This window comes from Gymnoscopelus microlampas (assembly GCF_963454915.1).
Source record: "Gymnoscopelus microlampas genome assembly, chromosome: 21".
NCBI lineage: Eukaryota > Metazoa > Chordata > Actinopteri > Myctophiformes > Myctophidae > Gymnoscopelus > Gymnoscopelus microlampas.
The window spans coordinates 25,112,993-25,132,080 of NC_139958.1; the positions used below are offsets into that span (position 1 = coordinate 25,112,993).

Below are 19,088 nucleotides of genomic sequence, written 5' to 3' on the forward strand. Positions count from 1 at the left end.
GAAGTGTCTGACCTTAGCCTAGAGGAAGCTTTTATGACCACGGTCATTAAATACCAGCCACTTCTACATACCATCTCAGAGCTAGGTTATACTATTAGACTGTTAGACTATTTGTTTTTATATTTGGCAGCCTAAGACATACCCACAGACTGGTTGTTAGAGGGTTTCAACAACCTGGGATGCCCAAAAGGAGGCAAAAAGGCTGGCAAAGTAGTGTGCTGTCTTTGCTATAATTGGCAGCCACCACATATGGCGGAGACGCTGTTAGTTATACCCATAGAGTACTGAGTGACATGCTTATTGTATCATGAAGACATATGCCATGATTTTGTGAATATAACCTTAAAGGGATAGTTCTATCGATTAGTCACCACATGGAGACTTGAATTCATGGATCTTTTTTTTTCTTCACATTCCTAAGCCAATAATTTGATGACCAGCGGACTGGTAGGCAGCGGTTCCGGTGGGAGACACAAAGGAGACTCTTTGTGTCTCCTACCGAAACCGCTGCCGGTCATCAAATTATTGGCTTAGGAATGCGACAAAAACAAAAAAATATCCATTAATTCAAGTCTCCATGGGGTAATCGATTAAAAAAGTCATTTTGGGGTTGAACTATCCCTTTAACTGTATCTTTAATATTTGTCTCCTCGTTTGCTCTCCTTTATGTAGACATGAATAAATTGTTAAAATGTGTACCTACCTGTGCACTGAAGGTAATGGCCTCGGCCTGTTGGTCGGTCATGCTGGCTAACGTGTCTGTTGGCTCCTTCTCACAGGGGTCATGTAACCCTGGACCGCCTACACACACACACACACACACACACACACACACACACACACACACACACACACACACACACACACACACACACAAGAAGACAACTTGAAAATGGATGATTCCGATGGGAGTCCGCAGCTAAATGCATACAATATCAATTTGGAGGTCCTGGACACGTCTATTAATTCATACCTGGTAGTACTATGCCTGATGCCAGACATTCCATGACTCTACGCAGCGCCTCTCCAGCACCAAGCGGTCTGTTGCAGGTGGCGATGGCTTTCTCACAGATCAACTCTAGGGGCTACACACACACACACACACACACACACACACACACACACACACACACACAATATATATCGTCACTGTCAGGCAGAAACCTTGGGTGTGTTCGGATATAAGGCACTGAGTGCACTGGTCCAATACATACCAATACGTGAGTGAGCATATCCGAACGCACCCTTTGTATCTCCATATATAAACTTTTTTATATTTACTTTTTTGTAAATGAACGCCTTACTCTGTCGTACAAAAGTTATTTCTTATTTTGAAAATGAAAGTGGTTCAGCCTAAGGTCTGTGGGTTTTATAAATATTTAGCCAATGAAAAGTATTAACATTCCATTTCCTGAAAAGTAACAGTTTTGGTTTCCACCCGACAGCGACGATATACAGTAAACCTGCGCACAAACACAATAAATGGACCTCTGATCATTACTGCAGTAAATGCTATAGTGGTGCACTGGTTCAGGGACCACCAGGGGGGTATTAATGGACAAATACAGGTCTGCAACTGAGAGGGTTCAGTACAAATGGAACCAAAATGGTCCCTTTGGTTCTATTTGTACACTCTCAGTGTTAAATTAACACTGAGAATTATTGTGTACAACATTTTATTTTGCACAATCTCACATTTACAGACCTGTCAGCGTCCATTTGGACCCCTCGGTGGTCCCAAGACCAGATGTTGAGAAACAGTGCTATAGTGTGATACATGACCACAGAGACATATAAAAAAGGCCACGTGACCAATAAAGCAAAAGCGGTAGGAAGACAGGCTGACAGACTGTCAACACAGGCAGAGACACTCACCCATCCCTTGAGAGGTTCCCAGACCGGGTGTCTATTGCACATGTCTCTGAGAATCCTGAGAACTATGACACACGACTTGAGCCCATTCACTCTGGCCTGAGAGATTGACATAGAGAGAGAGAGAGAGAGATTGACATAGAGAGAGAGACAGAGAGAGAGAGAGAGAGAGAGATCGAAAGGGGAGGAAACAGAGATAGAGGAGAGAAAATAGGATAAGCATGGATGGCGAGGGGGAGGATAGAAGCAAATCAGCCCTGGAGAAATGGATATTTTATCTGTCCACGCTCCACGGTCATAATTAAGTGATGATTTACAACCTTTCTTTTGTCTTTATAACCACTTTTTTTCTCTCTTTTTGTTGTTGAGCATTCCGAGTCTTTATCTAGCTTTCTATCAAAATGCCCACTATTTTCTGAACTTGTCCATTGTAGATCAATACATTGTTGTCAGTAAGGTATGGGAGGGTATGGGGGAGGGGAGGGGGGGGGGGGGGCTGTTGACATACATAGCAGGCAGGTTCTCATAATAGCCAAAAACAAAAAATGAAAGTGTCACCATTGCTCTTGTAGCCTTTCGATACGTCCGATACTTTTCAATGTATGTACTAAGTGAGCTGCAGGCTAATATTATGTTTCATATAACACATTTTAGCAGGTTAAATGTGTGCAAGTTAAATGAAATCTGAAAACAACATGGCTTTTTTTTCCAGGCCCTGTGTAATACAGACTTTGCCATTTGTTTGCCTATTTTCAAATAGGCAAATGTTTGCCTATTTTCGCAGAATGTTCACCTATTATGACATGCCCAGAATGGGGACAACAAGGTTTTAATGGTGGAACATCCCTTCACATTTAATAGTCACTGGACTATTAACGACTAGCACTAGAAATTGGGGCGGCTTTTAATCACAACCCACAAAACACAACATGAGCTATAAACAGCGCGGCGTATGCGTTCGGGCGTGTCGTCAGGCTACAATGAGCATAAGGCGGGAAGACAGGAAGTGTGTGGGCGCCGACCTGGAACCACTTGGCGTGTCGCAGCGCTGCCAGGGCCAACAGACATCTGTGTCTATCCAGCACCTCCCCCTCCTCCTCCTCAGACTCCACTCTCTGCGCAGCAGCACCCAACACTGCCACAAAACAATAACCCAATATAGAGAACGTAAAACACATACACACACACACACACAAACAAACAAACACACGTCTGTTCCGAGTGTGCGTGTATGTTTGAATTTGTGTGCGCACGCGTGTGTGTGTGCGTGCGTGCGTGTGAAAGTACGCAAGCACACAAGCATTGGCGTGTGGATGCACACATACTTGCACACATACACACACACACGCATACATACATACATACATACATACTGTACATACAAGGTGCTTTTCATGCCATAAAGCTGTTCTTTCCCTTGTAGAGAGTGGAAACTCTCTACGTTTCACACATTTGAGGTGACTGGATTACACAGAGGTGTCGTTTTAAACAGTGCTACAAGTCTATTATGCGATAAGGATGCGGTCATAACAACATAATGCCAAACACACAAATTAACACAATGTTACACAAGCTAGAGACAATAATACCATATTGTCGCTGTCGGGTGGAAACCTTGTATGTCACTTGTTACTTTTGAGGAAACGGGGGGGAAAAATAACCTGTGTTCCATTGTAGTTATTATTTATTATTTAGTTTGAATGGTTAAATATTTATAAAACCCACAGACACACTTAACCACTTTCAAAATAAAATAGGGGAAGTAGTCGATCGACAAGCTCACAATGTGTCACGATGCGACTCATTGTGTGCTTGTAGATCGGCCATTTTCGCTACTTTTGCACGACACCGTTGTATGACGGAGTAGGTCATTCATTTACGGAGGGAAAAAGAAACATACTTTTAAATATGGAGATACAAGGTTTCTGCCCGACAGCGACAATATGTTCGATCAGTTCACACGTTGCCTTTGTTAATTAATTTGGAAGCTTTATAACCAGTCCAGTCACTGTCAAATGTGTGGAAGGGAGAGAGTTTGGGATCACGAGGGAGGGGACAACTTTATGGGCTGGAGAGCGCCCAGACATACAACAAGCAAATACTTGAGGAGCGTTTGATTCGTCTTGTCCAGCACATCATGCAGGCAGGGGTGGAGTAGTAGTAGTTTGGAGAAGAGCTCATTTCATTGTGCAGGACAAGCTAAACCAAACTCACCTTACGTATTTGAAAAGGACATTATCATTTTTTTTCTTTTTATTGTTTTTTATTTTGACCCAGGTCTGCAACAGGCGAGAGTCAAAATAGGAAGTTTGCATTGTCTTTGGGATTACTTTAGGTGCACTTGATTTCATGGGATCACTGACAAGAGCCAAGAAAATTATCCAAGCATCCTGCAAGGTACCCATGAGAGCAAAAATGTTGAATCAAGCGCTCCTAATGTAGGACTTGAAATGAAAAGAAAACCTGAGATAGTTTGACCCAGTCGGAGACAAACACAACAAGAAGGGTTCAAGGCGGGGTTCTGTTAGAGAGCATCGTGGTTGGTTGATATCAGAGGACGGCATTCTCATGTTTATACAATTAGCGTTTGATTTATTCTTCCCGACACACCTGGTTGGCGTTGGAGTTTTCACTTCACACACACTGAACCAATCCCTTTTTATTATTATTTTTAATTTTTTTGAGCCGACCACCGGCACAAACTCTACGGTGTGCGAGGCAAGATGAATCAAGCGCAGCTGTATATGAATGGTTGAAGTGCGGTTACATGGAGAATTCAGAGAGGGGGTATAAGGAGCAGGACCTCCTAGAACTGACTTTAAAACCGTGATTCTCAACCTTTTTTTAAATTTCAAGATTAATGTCTAACCTCATGTACATACAGTACAGTAACTATTGCTATTTTATGCTATGTGTATGGATATTCCTTTGACATGCTTTCTATTCTGTTTTCTCCTTGCTCTCCCTCTCCATGTCCCCCCACTTTTTCTTCTTTCCTGAAAACAACAAATGAGTTTACACAAAATCTAATTACACCCACTTCTTTACACCTGTAAACCTGATTATATGGCAATAAAATGTATTCTTAATTAGGCAATGGACCCCCATAACTATGAGAGTATACAAAGGTCTTAAGGAGTTACAGACCTGCAAGGGGTCCATTCGGTTCCTAATTATCAATAACTTAACGGGGGACCCCTGAAACCAACTCAAGGACCCCCTGAGGGTCCCATTGAGAATTAAAACACACTGAAGAGACCTCTGCTTCCCTATGGAAACAGGGTTAGGGTTCTTCTTCAGCTTACCACAAGTGACAGAAACCTCCTCCCTCAATAGGTACCGTATAAAGTGGAGGATGCCAAAATGTGTATGTAATGTGCATCCTACAGTGGTAGAGAGATGGGGACATTATTCTATCTCACCTTACCTCTGAGCTCATCTGGCCAATATAATGATATAAGTCCTGTTCTCTGTCTGATTATCTCTGCCAGGCTGGCATGGAGAGTTATGTTTGGCTCATGGCTAACATGTGAGATTATTACGCACACAAGTGCACACCGGCACACACACACACACACACACACACACACACACACACACACACACACACACACACACACACACACACACACACACACACACACACACACACACACACACACACACACACACACACACACACACCCCTAACGGCTAAAAGGGAATGAGAGGGGACAGGGTAAAGGAGCAGACATTATGCCCTGTTGGCCATAATGGGCTGAATTATTTCTGCGCTAGCAGAGCAAAGAGGTGGGCCTCAGAATTCCTACTTGTAAATTGTTCCTAATACAGTTAGCAGATTAGGGAAGCAGAATGGCCATATAATTTACCTTAATGAATAAATGAATTAATGTTTTCTCCTTTTTACCACAATGTTTTAGAGAAGTCATTGAAACCGCTCTGCTGACTACAGCACCTCATTCGCTGATGAATTTGAACGAGCCACAATTTCCTCCTTGTATTACTCCACTTTGCTGAATGAAGGCTTTCTGTGTCTGCACACGCTGTCTTCTATGAAGTGAGCGAGCGCTCATAATAAATTATAAAAGATGCAAAAATCGAGTAGAGATTATGCGTTCAATAATTTATTGCATTGGATGAAGATTGGAAAAAGAACATTTATTGATGGTTTGACCTCTAAACTAAACTGAACTAGCAAAATGGCCTCATGGTGCCGCTACAATAGCCCACTTTGCAAGTCTATAAAGTAAGTCATGCACTTAAAATAACATACGTTTTGCTGCTGCTCCTATGGATTTTGTCCAAATCTAGTACAAAATTGCTACGCGTGATCTCTGACTGGCCTGTTCCAACTACTTTATACATTTTTTTGGACAGACATGGGGGCGTCTGTCATTTCCATTCCCGGCCCTGTACAAATATAATTGACACCGGTCATTAATGATCAGCATCGTTTATCATAGCCTCCCCCCCCGGTGGCTTTTGAAACATGAGCACAATGCTAAAGCAATGTCGTCACGTGCACCACACAGACAACAATGGAGCGGGGTAGGGCGTACCTCCTGGCGGGGATTTACACTCCGCTCAGCGCACCTTTCTAGTTTATAATGCTCTGTCTATGTGTGTGTGTGTGTGTGTGTGTGTGTGTGTGTGTGTGTGTGTGTGTGTTTTATAATGGCGTATCTCATGGTCTGTCAGGGTGGCCCCAGCTGCACTTCTACTGCGTTATTACAGCCTTCCTCTCCTCTCCCCCACTTGTCCTCCCACCATCTCTCTCCCTCTCAGTATCATTCTTTTTGCACTACCCCTTCCTCTGTATGGTATTGCTTTTGCCCTTCTATCGGTTTATTTTAAAATATTGTCTTTGCCGTTTATCCCTGCATTTGCTTTCATTCACAGTGACATACAATCTCTCTCACCACTCGATGCAAGCAGACGCACGCGCGCACGCACGCACGCACGCACGCACGCACGCACGCACGCACGCACGCACGCACGCACGCACACACACACACACACACACACACACACACACACACACACACACACACACACACACACACACACACACACACACACACACACACACACACACACACACACACACACACACACACACACACACACACACAGGGTGTGGAGAAATACCACATTCAATAATTTGTTTCATCTAGTCTTGAAACAAAAAGCAACCCTTTCAAACAGATTGGTTAGGGAGACAATTAGAAGCCGCCATTATTAAATCAATATATTGATCAGCTGACATCAAATAAGAGGGCCGTATTGATCCAAACATTAGAAGGCAAGCAGCCAGTGCTTATTGAAACATTGTGCATTCTACAGCATACATACTTCTGTGCTAGAAATGTTTGATTTGGATTTGAAAGTCATGTACGCCTGCCACTGTGTATCTGTCAGCAATGGATATTTTTACTAGCTTTCTGGCACACAGCTAGGCTCCAGACACAGTTCCAATGGGGGGCCGACAGATATACTATAGCCAGAAAGTTGAACCAATTTTTTTTTTGCTTGCACACACACACACACACACACACACACACACACACACACACACACACACACACACACACACACACACACACACACACACACACACACACACACACACACACACACACACACACACACACACACACACACACACACACACACACAGTAATCCCTATATACTTCTCATAAGATGAATAGTAAAACCATGCTGTGTAGTGTGTGTGTGTGTGTGTGTGTGTGTGTGTGTGTGTGTGTGTGTGTGTGTGTGTGTGTGTGTGTGTGTGTATGTAGTGTCCCTGATTGTCTATAGGGCACTCGCTGCCCGTAACTAAATTATTTTTTGAAAAAAGAAATTCTGTATGACAAGGTTCTCACACTGAGAACCTACAGGCAGACAGCGCATGTTTTGGACTACCTCAGTCCAAACAGACAAGGGCCCCTGTGATCCACCCTCAAGAGGGGGGTCCCGGACCGCAGGTTGAGAACCACTGGGTTAAAAGACCTTGCGTAATAACTGGTCTGGCTTTGTGTGTCCAATCCATCCAATAGACAGTCACGCCTCACTCCATCCCCACTGGTAGCACATGAATCCTAAGTCGTCTGAGTGAGATATGAGGCTGTTTGTCACTAGGACAGCTACCTTGACCTGTCAGGGACACAATATGACCGTACATGTGTGTGCGTGTGTGTGTGTGTGTGTGTGTGTGTGTGTGTGTGTGTGTGTGTGTGTGTGTGTCTATAAGCGCGGGTGTAATTCGCATCGCTGCTCTCCCATGTTTCAGATGTTATGCCCTGTTGCATACTTAGCTCCCTGTGTGAGCTTGTAGATCTGCTATTTCAAGGTGCGTGACACCGGCGTGCAGCTACATAACTATCTTGTGTGTGTGTGTGTGTGTGTGAGTGGAAATAGGAGCTATACGCTGCTCTACCTGTCATGCTGTGGCAACGTGGTGTGATCTACGACTAACCTCTACGCTGTCCCTCATCTTCCTCTGAGCTCTGGCTGTCAGGTCGAATGGGAGCCGCCGGACGGTCGGCCGGCTTACTAGTGCTTGGTTATTGATTTCTCTGACCTGGTGGTCCCCCCACCCCCCACCCACCCCCACAACCAATTATAACCAGTCCCCACGCCGCTGTGGGCTGGTCAACCATGAAAATAGTCGTTCTACAAGCTCACAATGCATTGCAACTTTGTGAGCTTGTAGATTTGCCATTTTCATGAATGATCCCCCCCCCACCCCCCCTAATAGAATGTTGCTCCCAGAATGGCCAGCATGCTGGTCAACCATTAAAAGAGAGGGACAGCATAATAACCACTTAAACCCTCTATACATAGTAAAACTGACCTCAGTTGGCTTTGTAATTGGTCTGCTCTTTTTCCCCCTCGACACCAAAATGTGTTCCCCGAAAATAGCCGATCTACAAGCTCCACGACGCGTCGCGACACGTTGTGAGCTTGTGGATCGGCAATTTTCTGCAAATGTTCCACCCCAGAATAGGGATGCTAGGGTTCAAGTGGATAAACAGTCCCCTCAACCATGTAAAGAGAGGGACAGTAAGGGTACATACTATAGGCAATATACTGGACCATTATGTCCTTGTTATGAAGAACATCATTCTTCAAGCAGTGTTGCTTTCAGCTCTAAATTAGGCAATTCAGTTCTAGTTCACAGCCATGCAAGATGGATTCAACCTATGGAAGATGTTAACATTTGAGGAGAAATGGGAATGTAATCGGGAAATAATATAAAACTGGAATATTACTCAATACATTTTGATATTGAGTCATTCTTGACACCGATGTACTTACTAGCAATGTTCCTGTGGTCCCTTATTTTAGGAAGACATAAAAGCATCCATAATGATCCAATGTTAATATCGGGTAGGGCTGGGCGATAATGTCTTCAAATCAATAAAATCACGATTTCAAACTTTTGCCTCGATTACAAATAAACGATTATAAAAAAAAACATCAATAGTGAAAATAGCCAATTTACAACGTCGCAACGCATCGCAGCTAGTTTCATTATTTCCGCACACCACCATTGTACAACAAAGTTTAATAATAATATAATCTCTGTATATTTTTATGTTGTTATTGAACTGTTTGGGTGCTACTATATATATGTATATGAATTGAATACCAAGGACCTCAACGGAAACAAGTCCGCAAGGACTTTTTTGGACGGACCCTTTAGACAAAAGTATTATAAATGTAACTGTGATGTTTTACATTCTTTTTGCCTAATAAAAAAATCAATCAATCAATCAATAGCTTAAGAGGTTAATGAGGCTAATCAATTGAGTCCATTTTTTAAAGTCCATTACATTTTTTGTGTCGATTCGTTGATAAAAAGAAAAATACATAATTTTTTCAAAACTGCTTCTCGATTATTCGATTAACCTATATGAGCAAAGATTACGTCAGTTATTGGTTCTAAATGTCCGTTTCGATATGTTTTTAGCTAATAGCCCAGCCCTAATATTGGGCATAAATGATTTTTATGAGTTTCAGGGGTAAAACTGGAATTGGAAAATGTTTCTTTATATTAACACTGAGGATTTTATTGTGTACATTCTACAGTTGGTAGTTGTGTGTGTGTGTGTGTGTGTGTGTGTGTGTGTGTGTGTGTGTGTGTGTGTGTGTGTGTGTGTGTGTGTGTGTGTGTGTGTGTGTGTGTGTACGTGTTTGTGTGTGTGTGTGTACGTGTATGTGGTTGACAGAGCGTAAAAAACCTCACCGTGTTTGTATGCGCTGTGTGTACACTGTATAGTGGTGCGTTTGTGTGTCAGTCCCTCTCTCTGTCTCTGTGTGTGTATTCCTACCTCGCCCGTCCTCCACAACCTCCTCCTCTTTCATCTCTTCCTCCTTCTCCTCTTTTTCCACTTTTTCCTCTGCCTCCTGCTCCTCCTCCTCCACACCCTCCTCCTCCTCCTCCTCCTCCTCTTCCTCCTCCTCCTCCTCTTCCTTCATGGCTGGTGATGTGAGAGTGATCTTTAGGGTAAGTGTGGGCTCTGTTGATGTCCGCACCAAGATGGCCGCCTCGGGCAGGGAACTTGTCACCTCGTATTTCTCCTCCGTCAGCTTCTACCGTAAGTCAAACACACACAGTTTGGACGGTCAAAGCAGAGGTCAGAACACAGGCTTTTAAGAGTGATGATGGAGAAGCAGGATATTGTTTAATTTATAGTGGAATATTGTAACTGTCGGGCAGAAACCTTGTATGTCTAAAGCCGTTATTTGCCAGGCAATGGGAAAAAGAAATGGATCCAATGTAGTTATTATTTAGTAACATGCTCTTGGTATTACTTTTCAATGGTTCAATATTTATAAAACCCACAGACTTAATTAACCAGTTTCAACCTGGTGTCCCCATTTTGGGCAGGACGTTATAGTTACATTTACTATACTATAATATGACGTCTGTTATCTATGACGTATGTCTCAATATCACTTTCATTTTAAAATGTATATTAAAAAAAAATCTTTGCCTACTGGACAGACAAACAAACAAACAAACAAACAAACCAGGGAAAAAACATAATCTCTCCCTTGCCTTCACCCTGGGTTCCATAATTACACATTCAGTGCCGTGTAAATATTCTATTTGGTCATTTGTTTGTGGGTGCTTTGTTAATCACTTGCCTCCCTATTCTGGGGGAAACATTCTATGTAAATATCGTGCGACGCGGTGTGAGCTTGTAGCTGTTTTTGGCCAAGAGATTTGGTGTAGAGGGAAGCGACACCGGTCAACTAAGCATTATTTTACCAAGTATAGAGGGTTTAAGTGGTTAAGCTTCAGGATGTACATACATTTCATTTTGTTTTGAATAGCCTTTCTCAGCTCTGAAAACGGGCAAATGCAAGTTATTCTTTGCCCTTCACACTCCATTATCTAGCTGTCTCATTAGGTACAATGCAAGAGCAACACAATCCCAGACCCTCACATCCTAGCACACACAATGCATTTACTAAACAGATTATCAGGAGGTGGTGGTGGTGGGGGGGGGGGGGGGGGGGGGGGGGGGGGGGCGTAGGAGACGAGGAAAGGGAGAAAGAAAAGCAGGAGCAGAAAAAACCTGCTGAAATCCCTTATATCAATTTCAGACACGTTGTAATGATGTGTGTGTGTGTGTGTGTGTGTGTGTGTGTGCGTGTGTGTGTGTGTGTGTGTGTGTGTGTGTGTGTGTGTGTCAGTCTCAATGTATAGAGTGTCAGAGGTTCAGCACAAATTATCTGTGCGTCAGCCTGTTTTATGTACAGTATTACATGATTGATTATCTTAGCGGTTATTCTATTTATAATGTTTTAGATTAATCACGTAATCGAGAAGCATATACTTCACCCTATAACGGTGTTGGGTGAAATTCGGGAAAATTGAAGATCTATAAGCTCACATCGCGACACATTGTGAGCTTGTACTGTAGATCTGCTACGATATAATTTTTCCAAATCGATTATTTTATAATTTATAATTTAATTTGAATAACAGATTAAATTGAGTAGTTGGAGTAACTGTTGGATTACTGTGTAGCGTGTATACACATTTGTGTGTGTCTACTGTATGAGTGGCCTGTTATTCATTTAGCCCCCATCTGGAGGAATCAATTACTGGCGACCCTCAGCTCTGGACTAGGACAGAATAACTGAATTCCAGGATGTCAGCCCGGAGATGGCAGCTCACATTTCACATTTCACACACACACGCTCCATATTCATAAGACACGCCTAGTGCACAGGTTAACACAGGCACAGCCACACGCACAAAGTTGAACACACACACACACAGGCGCAGAAAAGAATGTTATGCCTCATTTTAGACATATGCATCGCAACGCATTATGAGCTTGTAGATCAGCAATTTTTAAAATGTTTTAGAAAACATTTCTTAATATACATATATATATATATAAATAAATAAATAAATAAAATAATTGGTCCACGACCCACTGTGGAAACAATGGTCTATTCTACAGGCCCCCTACTATACACCAAATCGCTTCGCCAAAAATAGGCAGATCTACAAGATGTAGATCAGTAATTTTTGCCCAATCCTCGCCCCCAGAATAGGCACGCTTGGGTCCATGTGGTTAAGTGTGCATTGCTTGTTTGTGCTTGTGTGTGTCAGCCTGTGCTCTTTATGTTATGTGTGTGAGTGCATCTGTATGTGACACTGACAGTGAGCAGTGAGTCACAGAGGACCCATCTACATTCCATTTAGCTGGGATGAGAAAATTGGGATCTCTGGCCACTGGGCTGAGACATGAGATTACTGTATACGCATGCACATTGCACACACGCGCACGCACCACTTAATGGCTAAAGGGAATGAGAGGGGACAGGGTAAAGGAGCAGACATTATGCCCTGTTGGCCATAATGGGCTGAATTATTTCTGCGCTAGCAGAGCAGAGAGGTGGGCCTCAGAATTCAGACGTGTAAATTGTTCCTAATACAGTTAGCAGATCAGGGAAGCCGAATGGTCATATCATTTACCTTAATGAGTAAGTGAATTAATGTTTTCTCCTTTTTACCACAATGTTTTAGAGAAGTCATTGAAACCGCTCTGTTGACTACAGTACCTCATTCACCGATTAATTTGAACGAGCCATAATTTCCTTCTTGTATTACTCCACTTTGCTGAATGAAGGCTTTCTGTGCCTGCACTATGAAGTGAGCGCTTATAATAAATTATAAAAGCTTATGCAAAATCTAGCAGAGTGTTCAATAATTTATTGCATAGGATGAAAATAGGAACATGAACGTGCACATGCAGGTGTGGTGGTTGGTGTTGGTGAGCAAGATCCCAATTTTTGTGCCAGACCTCTGATTACCGATGTTTTAACTAATATTTGATCAAAAACTTAGATTTGATATGAGAATATTACAACAACAGTATATATTAAACCAATATATGAAAATAACATTTAACTGGGCAGATTGTGACAGACAGTGTTAGTGTGCTTGTATCTAACCTGTATCTGCGTGGGCAGATTGATGAGACAGACAGTGTTAGTGTGCTTGTATCTAACCTGTATCTGCGTGGGCAGATTGTGACAGACAGTGTTAGTGTGCTTGTATCTAACCTGTATCTGCGTGGGCAGATTGAGACAGACAGTGTCCAGCAGTGTCTGTGTGGGCTTGTCTCTACACATCAGCACCAGCTCCAAGTCCATGTCGTCCTTGATCAAGAGGCCTTTAGCCACCAGGCCGATCCTCAATACTCCACACAGGACGCCGCCTACACTGGGCTCCCTGCAAGACGGAAGACAATTCAAGTCGCTGAACCTGCCGGGCAAACTCCATCTAGGTTTTACTTGTACACATCTTGAGTGTTCATTTAAATGAATACCTGCAGTGAATAAGAAATTGTCCTTGTACTTACTCCTCGGTTATCATCAGCACAAGCCTGCGGGAGTCTCGTCATAATCACTTCAAATATATTAGTATCTATTATTTAAACTGATGGTAATCAAACGTCAGGAGTAACTGCTACTTTTCTCTAGAGACAACATTTCCATTGTTACTACTGTATATCATAAATATCCATGCCTATTTACCATCAAAGAAATATGTTTGTGTCTCTGGCTGTGAAGTAAATAAGAACAAAGATAGAATCCCAGACTACATGTCCCACAGTGCATCGGTGCTAGCATACCTATAGCTGTCATTGGAGTCCTCGGCTTCTTCGCTAGGGTCATCTCCAGGGTCGTCATTCTCTGTGCTGTCTGCTGGTTTGCTGTCTGCAGGTTTGCTGTCTACAGGTTTGCTGTCTACAGGTTTACTCTCTACAGGTTTGCTGTCTGCTGGTTTGCTATCTGCTGATTTGCTGTCTGCAGGTTGGCTGTCGGCCTGGCTGTGGGCATCGCCGATATTACTCTGATCCAGCCAATCGGAGACGTGTTTGAGGGCACCTTCCACGGTGGAAACCAGCGATTGCACGGCTTCCAGGTCATGTGAGGAGGGATATATCGTAGAGTGCTTCGCCATGACATGGCGGTCGTCATTACCGAAGGAACGGAAAGACCTCTGACAGGTAGAGAGAGAGTGAGAGAAGAGAGAGAAGAGAGAAGAGAGAGAGCATTACATATATATTTTTTTTAATACAACATTAGGTTAGGATTTAGAAGGCGTTTTTAGAATCGGCCTCAGGTCTAAATTGTCAAATTACACAACACTCAGGCTCACAATAAACATGAATTAAAACACGTGCAAACACACACACACACACACACACACAACACGTGCACACACACACACACACACACACACACACACACACACACAAGGTCACCACTAGAAGAGGTACACACCAATATAAGCTTTAATCAATCAAGCTAGGCCATGTCTTCCCACTGGGGACTAATTTATCTCCCTCCCTCTCTTTCCCTCTCCCCCCTCTCTCTCTCGCTCGCCTTCTCTCTCTCTCTCACACACACACACACACACACACACACACACACACACAGAGCAAAAATAAAGCACTACCACAAAAATACTTCAACACTTTCATGGCTATCTGTGTATGCTTGGCATAGGCCTATATGTGTTGGTATGACTCACATGGGTCATATATATATATTTTTTTTATGGGAGAGAAATCAATTCAGTGGCTTCTCCCAACCTAACCAACACCACTCATCCAGATGCAAACGTGCAAGACATCACAAATCCCTGCTACTTCTCCAGTCCACCTAGTCCTAATTCAGGCAAGCAGTAAGCACAAGCATGCAGGCCTTAGTGGTGGACCGTTTATTGTTTGTTTGTGTTTTGCAAGCTCATGACTTCCAGTATGCTACATTTCAAATAGAAATATTGTACCCCACTACATTTCTAGGAAGGGACTCTTGGGACCCAAACTTACAAAAATACAGTATATTATGAATAACCACTATTAAAACCTATTTCAAATAGTGAAAATAGCTGATCTACAAGCTCACAACACGTTGTGAGTTTGTAGATCTGCTATTTTCATTAGTTTCCCAATACAAAATGCATTGATATTATTAAGAAAATGTAATTTTTTGGAAGATTTCAATTATATTCTATTTAAAAAAATATATATATATAATGTATAAAATCGATTAGTTTGATTAGAATAGACAAACAGACACACAAACACACACAGATCAAAGACACATTTGCCTTCATCTACACACAAAGGAAAGATGACCTTTGTGGAGTATTATGGATAACACTATGGATAGCATGGACAATATCATCCATCTCCTTGAAACCAAACCGCGCGCACACGCACACACACACACACACACACACACACACACACACACACACACACACACACATTTTTCATTCTGTCCCTAATTGAGTTGTTGGCATTCTCTAGTGCCAGTGTGAGCCAGATAGAACACATTAAAGGAATTGAGGACAAATGTTAACAAGCAATACACTTGTCTTGGTGTATGTATGTGTACAGTACATAGCGATTGCCAACCAGTGAGCCAAAGCACTTGGTTGTGTCTAAACTGTCCATCATAGGTGTCTTATTTCAAACAAACAAATACTGTCAGATTCATTCCTTAATCTTGATTTATTTATTTTGTCAATTTAGTCCAAGTCCAGCAGTGCAGTTTGCCCTTCTTTGTGTGACATTATAAAGTCAATCATTTACTGGCTACAAGAATAGGTCTTCATTAGGTTGAACAGTTGAATGAGTGAGTTGAATGAGTGAACCAAAACGGGACATGAATTAAAACAAACGCTCCTGTTAGATTGGCATCCTAAGAAAAAGACCTACAGTAGGACATTGTTTTGGATCTCAGATCCACATAGAAACTGCGACAGTGTCATCCATTACGTCAGTCGTCAATAACGTATCTCTAATGTATCTATGCGAGAGAGACACACACACACACACACACAGCCCCCTGTCATATACTGCGCAGCTACAGCTAGCCTCCTGCAGAGCCACACCGTACAAATAAAGTGAACCAGATGTAAGCTTGTCAGTCAACTGAAATCATAACGGCAGCGCTGTTGTTCCAAAAGCTTAAAGGAGTAGTTCACCCAAAAAAATACTTATGTCCTATCAATTACACACCCCATGAAGCATTGAATTATGGAGATTTTCTTTTTTTTTTGTCGCATTACTAAGCCAATAATTTGATTACCGGCAGAAAGATGCTAATGTCTCCGGTAGGAGTCTCATAGTTGACAATTTGAGTCTCCTACCGGAGAGATCACCGGTCATCAAATTAATGCGAAAAAAACCAAAAAATCTCCATGGGATGTGTAATCGATAGAAAATAAGTCCTTTTGGGGGTGAACTATCCCTTTAATGTATACTCCATGGCGTGGAGGGTGTCTATAACAAAACATTACTGATCTACAAACTAACAACCCGTCGCAGAGCGACACGTTGTTAGTTTGTAGATCAGTATTTTTTTTGTCAAGCATTGGCTTTGTATAACAGAGTATTAACTAGGCTTAAGGCCTTTCAAACGTCACCGTATGGTGATTTTCAGCATGTGACACACGTCATACGGAGTATAACATTTGATTTAAACAATAGTCTTTTGATTTAAACGTTGTGCTACTGCGCAGTAGGTACTGCAAGTTGGTGAGAGCAAATACGCACGAGTGTGTGCTTGTGTGTGCGTGTGTGTGCGTTCACAGCAGTGTTAAACAGACACACAGTTGTAGGTTTTATGAGCCGTTGCTAATGAGGAGCTTCCTCTGCCATAAAGCACGCAGTTAGTGTTTCTGTGTGTGTGTGTGTGTGTGTGTGTGTGTGTGTGTGTGTGTGTGTGTGTTATACAGTAGTTGTAAGTACAGTAAATCACTGTAGTTACTGCTGACTTAACCACTTGAGCCCTATACGACAAATAGCAAAAAATAGCATCGCGATGCATTGCGAGCTTGTAGATCTGCTGTTTTCCACTAGGCTTACAACTATAATGACTTGCCCAAAATAGGGATGGCGGGGTTAATGTGATTAATGAGAGGCTGTAGGCCGGAAGACCATCCTTTTGACCATACTGCAATTACTGCATAATGGTCAATGGCCGCCATTCCCCGAGGCCAAATGCCTTCTAAATCGGTTGTTCGTCGCGCTCCCTGAATGTAAACTTTAAAGACAGTCAGGATTTTACTGTGTACTGGCATCCTATCCACATGCATGTCACCATTTTAACTGTGCATTCAAAAAGTCAAGACTACAAAACAGAGCAAAGGTAAAATATTTAGGAGAAATACTCAACATCCACCACAGCGATCACAAATAAGGACACAACCAGGCTATAACGATGTCAGCAGCATGTTTAGCGTTGCGTCAGATGTGCCCCGAGGCTGTTGCCAAGGAACTTTACATTCAGTAGGGAGTTCCTTAAATGGAGCAGAGCTTCAGATGGTTCAATTTGTAAAGATTATTCAAGCCCACTTATAGTCACAAAGTCGGTCATCTGTTCCATTTCTTCCTAACGACACCTGTACTTTACTTCTGCACAGTCCATTGCTCTGTGTTAGCTTAACTCAAGAGTGTAAAAATTCACCTAAAGATAATTATTCTCGCTGGGGTCGGTCTGGATCGCGGGAAAAGCAGGGCTCACACAGGGAGCCTGTTCTCTTCGACAATACATCTTAACTCTGAAATTGAACTCGTGTCAGAAGTGGCCATTGGCTTGTATAAGTGCGCAGCTTAAAGCCACAATCTCTCTCGCCTCCTCTTGAAATCCTGATTACTGTGATCTCCAGAGGAGAGGCAGCGGCACAATGGCCCTGCGTGATATTAATGAGAAAAAGAGAACGTCCCCCTCTCTCTCTCTCTCGACATCTGTTATTGTCCTTGAGTTCACCCTGACTGCCACATAACCTAGGTCTGTAGCGCAATATGCTCTCCTTCGTGTGTGTGTGTGTGTGTGTGTGTGTGTGTGTGTGTGTGTGTGTGTGTGTGTGTGTGTGTGTGTGTGTGTGTGTGTGTGCGTGCGTGCGCGTGAGAGATAGAGAGAGAGCAAGAGAGCGAGAGAGAGAGAGAGGGAGCACAGAGATACTGAGAGAGGGGGAGGGCTAGAGAGAGACAGAAGAGGGGAAATAAATCATTCATAAATCACTGTAAAGTGACAGTGGACCTCTGTGCAGCAAACCCCCAGCAGTGACAGCGTGACAATATCAGGTTAACCTCAATATCAGTACATTGGCCTAAAAGTGATTCTGAGCAGGAGAATCCGAAATACTTTATTGTCACACCTTAAAAATACTTCACAGTAAAAGAAGGGCCAAATTCATTTTGCCAGGGCTCCTCAGACTTTCAGTTCATTCATAAAAAAAAAACAGAAAACTGCAATAACACCATCACCATATAAAAAGCATCAGCACATACTCCTGCAGAATCAATTGCAGCTTAACTCAATTGCAGCTTATCCACTTACACCCTCTAGTCTTCCTCTTGTCTAACCGGACATGGGTACAACAGTATATATTTGACCACTTGACGAGACATATTGTGAGCTTGTGGATCTGCTATTTTTGGCGAATGTTCCCCCCAGAATAGGAATGCTGCAGTTCAAGTGGTTGTTATGGAATTGCTATACTATACGGGTGATATGCAAGATACATATTGTACACTGTGTATGTATTGGCAGAGATTGCGTCATAACTGTCTCGCTTGAACTGCTATATTAATAATGATGAAACATGATGACACATATGATATCAGGACATGTCACAATGACCAGCCGATGACCGTTG

The 19,088-nt window shown here is 42.6% G+C and overlaps 2 protein-coding genes across 7 annotated transcripts in view; one reads left to right on the forward strand and one right to left on the reverse strand.

Annotated features, from left to right (window-relative positions):
• rc3h2 (ring finger and CCCH-type domains 2) overlaps positions 1-19,088 on the forward strand; it is a 309,407-nt gene that overhangs the window by 194,719 nt on the left and 95,600 nt on the right. The gene's annotated exons all lie outside the window — the stretch shown is intronic.
• Positions 1-19,088, reverse strand: part of strbp (spermatid perinuclear RNA binding protein) — a 118,447-nt gene that overhangs the window by 19,396 nt on the left and 79,963 nt on the right. For all 6 annotated transcript variants that reach the window (XM_084047698.1, XM_084047695.1, XM_084047696.1 and 3 more), the window contains exons 4-10: positions 14,041-14,411; positions 13,469-13,637; positions 10,210-10,471; positions 2,895-3,007; positions 1,876-1,971; positions 974-1,085; positions 704-801 (exon numbers count right to left, since the gene is read on the reverse strand). In XM_084047698.1, coding sequence (XP_083903824.1) covers positions 704-801; positions 974-1,085; positions 1,876-1,971; positions 2,895-3,007; positions 10,210-10,471; positions 13,469-13,637; positions 14,041-14,411 — 1,221 coding nt within the window. The remainder of the gene's footprint in view (positions 1-703; positions 802-973; positions 1,086-1,875; positions 1,972-2,894; positions 3,008-10,209; positions 10,472-13,468; positions 13,638-14,040; positions 14,412-19,088) is intronic.